Here is a 4,912-nt window from a genome sequence, read left to right on the forward strand (position 1 = left end):
GGGAGGCTGAGGCAGGAGAATCTTCACAAGATTGTGAAGAGACCAGCCTGAGCTACAAAGCAAGCTCAAGGACAGCCTAAATTGTATAGTGAGACCTTGCCTCAAAAAGACCAAAAAACAAAACAAAACAAAGTCAGCCTGGGCAAGAACATGAGACTATATTTTTTAATAGAATCAGGCTGATTTGGAAGGGAACTTCCAGGGTACCTACTATAAGAAGCCTGCCCTTAATCTTTTAATTATTCCTAAACAAATCTCATTTACAGCAACAAGTGATTCAAGTAATTGCATTGGCAGTAAGGTAGACAAACTCGCATATGGGAGATTTACTTGGAAAGGTTAAAAAAAAAAAAAAAATCACCAGAAATTGTACTAATAACACAGAATAGAAAAAACACCTTTCCAAGGCACGGCAGAATTAAGATGGTCATGAATTACCTTTTTAAGTAGGTAGCACTAGCTTAATTTAGGGCTTTCAACCTGATGAGTCTGATGTGCAGATATTATTCAGGGCAAGAGAATGCTGAGCTGCCAGTCCCCCTCCTGAAGAGCTCCCCTTCAGGTGCAGGGCCTGGAGGAAGACTGCCCAGGTGGATTAGGTTCCCTCACTAGATTAGCATGTTGGGCAAGTTATCTCACATCTGCCTAAATGGCATTTTTACTCTGTACAGTGGAGATTAACAGTATGTACACTAATGATGCCAGTGTGTAAGTGCTTAATAAACAGCAGCTCTGATTCTGGCACCACCCTTTTCCCAGGCACCTCTGGTTTCTCATCCTCTGATTTCCCATGACCAGTAGCACATCCCAGTTTCTCAGTACAGTAGTACCAATCATATCTACTCCTCTAGAGCTCAGACACCCTCCAGCCCAGACCCCTCCTCAGGTCTCGAGTGTGGCTCCACCAGTCTCCTGCTGTGGTCTGTACTACACCCACTCTCCTGTCATTCACCATTTCTCTCCCTTAAAGAGTATTCACTGACCAACAGTCCTTGTTCCAAAGCCTTCAAAAGACTTCCACTGCTTAGGATAAAGGAGTGGAAAAGTGCCTGCCATGAGCCACACGCTCAGTGTTCAATAGTTTAGTGCTCCGTTAGGGTTTGCACTGGGTCCATCCTTCTCAAAGAGCTACCTTAAACCCTTTCTTCTCTACAAGTTCCCCAGGGCAGCCAAGCCCTCTGTGATTATTCCTTCCACCAAGCACTATAGCACACCTGATTAGATCAACCATATGTCCACAGTATCATCCTTAGCTAAGTGTTATATAACTTTCTTTCCCCTTAGGTGTAAGCACAGACGTGCTGGGATCCACCTCATCTTCCAATCCCTAGCATACAGTCCAAGCTGGAGCGTATTCTCCATGCTGGTCAAATGCTGACTTACGGCCTCCTTCACATCCTTCTAAATGCTCTTTTCCACAGAGGCCAGCTGATCACAAAGTACAAGTATTAAAACCTCAGGAAGAGTTGGGCATGGTGGCACATGCCTGTAATCCCAGCACTCGAGAGGCTGAGGCAGGAGGATCATTGCAAGTTCGAGACCTGCCTGGCCTACAAAGTGACCTCAAGGCCAGCCTGAACTGCATAGCAAGACCCTTTCTCAAAAAGCCAAAAAAAAAAAAAAAAAAACTCAGGAAGAAGAGACAAGACTCACTTTCCACTAAGTGAAAGAAGTAGAGCCAGATCCATGGCAACACGCCCCTGGCTGCAGTCAAATCACTATGGCCTTGAGACCAACATATGACAGAAGTGCTGCCAAGAGAGGCTGGCCCACTGGAAGAGGCAGACTCCTGAGGTTAGGCCCCAGGACACCAGGGATGGGAAACGACACTCCCCATAAGTTCAGGGTGGCCATCACACTCTTCCTCCCAAGTCACATAGAATTTTGTAAGAAGTTATTTAATAGACCTAGTCCAACCTTCTGTACAACATTGGGCAGAAGTGAAATAGAAATGTGAAGACTTCTAATTGTGTGGGTAAGATATATCCCTTCAGTTCCCTGTGACACTGTTGCCACAGGTGGAGGTCTGGGACTGCTTTCTGGGAATAAATGAACACAACGTGCTAGGTTGTAACTGGGAGACCCTACTTCTGCCCTATTTTGATCCTTTTCTTGCTTTCTCCTGAAGTCTATTCCTTTCCTTATATGAAGAGCTTACTGCCATCTGTAGGACACCAACAGTATTACTCCAAATTCCCATCTCGTGGGCTGGGATGTAGCTTAGTGGCACAAGTGCCTTCCTGGCAAGCACAAGGTCCTGAGTTTGATTTCCAGTATCAAAAAAAAAAAAAAAAAAAAAAAAAAGCCAAATTCCCATCACATTGTGAAATAGGAAGAAAATGTTCAAATGGGAAGAACTAGAAGGGTGCGAGGAGGAAAGCAAAGAAGGGAAAAGTAAAAAAATGAGAAAAGAAAAAAATGTAAGCAAAGCTTTTATAAATGAGGGAAAGAAGAGCTGAAGAGAGAGTAGGGGAGTGGAAAAAAATCAAGTTGTATCATGCACAGGACCAAATTCCCTATAATGAATGTGACTACTGTGTATACCTAAAATGTACCAAAACTTTATTTTTAGAAATTCTTATTTCAAGACTGTCTTTGTAAGGGCCGGGGATGTAGCTCAGCGGCATTAAGTGCTTGCCTGGCAAGCCTGAGTTCGATTCCCGGTACCAAAAGAAAAGAAAACCAGACTAATAGACCAAGACTGTCTTTGTAGTACAGTACTACTGTGTGTACCCCATCTGCTCAGAACTGGTGTCTTTAAAGATCCTACAGGACTTAGGTATGGTGTCAGTCCTGTAAGCCCACCTAGCACTCTAGGAGGGAGGATTCAGGGGGATCGAAAATTCAACCCCAAACTGGGTCACTTAGTGAGACCTTGTCCCAAAGTTTAAACTGTGTGTGTGGGGGGGGTTGGGGGTCAGGGAATGGGGATTAGGGATATAGTTTAATCCAAAGGTTCAACCCCCAGGACCACCAAAAAAAAAAAAAAAGATCCCATAGGAACCATTTCACCAACATGAATCTTTAGTACTATGAGCTAAAGACAGGATCCAAGGTTGACCAATACTAAGGAATTATACCCAAGCTACCTTTTGTCCTCTTTTGATACTGTTCAGAACCTCATCACTGTAGTAAACCACATCTTGTTTCTTCTTGCCCCAATCCTATGAGCAATCATCCTAGTATGAATCTAAAAGTCAACTCAAGGCACCCAAAACTGCATAATCATTTCCAACTCAAAGTCTATGAACAGTGATCATTCATTAGCCTCTGGCTGGAAATAGTAATCATTATATAGCAGTGATGGCCAACTTTTTAGAGCTTTCAATAATATAGCCTGCTGTGGCACATGTGCCATAGGTTTGACACCAAGATTATATAGTGTTAAGTATACACTGAACAGCTCTAAGAACGCTCTCTACACAGACCACACTCAATTCTAACACAGGAAGTAAGTTATTACCCTCGGGCCGGGGATTTAGCTCAGCGGCAAAGCGCCTGCCTGGCAAGTGCAAGGTCGTGAGTTCGGTTCCTGGTACCAGAGAAAAACCAAAGGAAAAAAAAATAAAATAAGTTATTACCCTCACAAATGAATCTGGTGAAACGCAAATCAAGATCTAGCCAGAGCTGCAGAAGCATGTATGTTAGCAATACACAGCCCCTACTGTAATATTAACAGTCCTCCTGCAAGCACTCTCTTGCTATAGGTGCTTAGTTTCCAAGAGTTTTATATGCTGGAGAGGCAAGTAATCCTATACAATTAAGGATATTTCTCATATAGCCTAGAAAAGTTGCCAGAGGTTTTCCCTGAATTGAGAGGCAGTGCCCAAAAAACTACCATTGCCTCTAGATACATGGTTAGGTGTCTGCCAACTTTAACCACCCAAACGCCACTCCTGAAAAAACTAAAGTTTCCTTTCATAGAACTGCTAAAGCAACACCAAAAAATTTTTATTAGTATTTCAACTCTTAAATCTCATCCTTTTATAGACATATACTATTAGGTTGCACTATCACTGTAATAGTAAGGACACACATCAACAAATATCCTACGATCTTAAGATTCCCTCTACATTATTCTCTAGAAAAATCATTTGTGCCTTTAATCAGCTTTTTCAAAAGGGACAAAGAAACAAAAAACCACTTGTTTGCAAATAAACATCTGAAAGAATATAGTAACAGCTGATCTGGGCCAACGCATCAACACAAAGTGTTGATTGTGGAAGAAGACAATGCAAACGACTCTGCAGCAAGAAACCCAGGGCAGAGAATTTGCAGAAATGTACATGCTGAGTATTTCCACTAGCCCAAAGGCCCCATCTGGAACAAATATAAACTAGGAGGTCTCTATAACTTGCCAATTTATTACCTGAACAGAAAGAAGTCACTGCCACCAACAGCACTGTGCCGTTTTATTAACCATTCAAGTACAGTAGCATCTGGTAAGATTGGGACAGAATTGGGATTGAAAAATGAACAGATATTCAGGATCTAACAATTTGAAAGAAGCCACTACATACTTTTTTCACAAACATGTTTTCACAGAGCCAATACAGTACTAGCCATTCATTCAGTACACCAAGTGTACTGAAGTAGAAAAGATGCAACAAGAAAAATAGCTACATTAGAAAGACCAACACTTTAGAAAAAGAGTAAAACACTTTTAGTTTCTCCCCTTTAGCCCCTAAAACAACATCTTACAATTTGGATCTACCTATACAGTCCTACATCAGCTTCTAGAGTATTTGTCAGGAGGGAAAAAAATAAAATGACACTGGCCAGTACAGTCTTTGGATATTTAGGAAGGGGAGGGGGAGAAAGTCAGTTCTCAGAACAAATTAGTCAGCTTCAGTTTCATCAGCAGGATCTTTGGATTCTTTGTTCTTCCGTACTTCTTCAATGTGTTTGTCCT

General features: G+C 42.1%; 1 protein-coding gene across 2 annotated transcripts in view; it reads right to left on the reverse strand.

Annotated features, from left to right (window-relative positions):
- Positions 1-4,384: 4,384 nt before the first annotated feature.
- The window catches only part of Stmn1 (stathmin 1), a gene marked incomplete in the record, with an annotated part of 5,642 nt that continues 5,114 nt past the window's right edge, over positions 4,385-4,912 (reverse strand). For both annotated transcript variants that reach the window (XM_013519745.1, XM_013519746.1), the window contains 1 exon segment: positions 4,385-4,912. In XM_013519745.1, the coding sequence (XP_013375199.1) occupies positions 4,839-4,912 (74 nt within the window).

This window comes from Chinchilla lanigera, unplaced genomic scaffold (genome assembly GCF_000276665.1).
Source record: "Chinchilla lanigera isolate Chin_1 unplaced genomic scaffold, ChiLan1.0 scaffold00051, whole genome shotgun sequence".
NCBI lineage: Eukaryota > Metazoa > Chordata > Mammalia > Rodentia > Chinchillidae > Chinchilla > Chinchilla lanigera.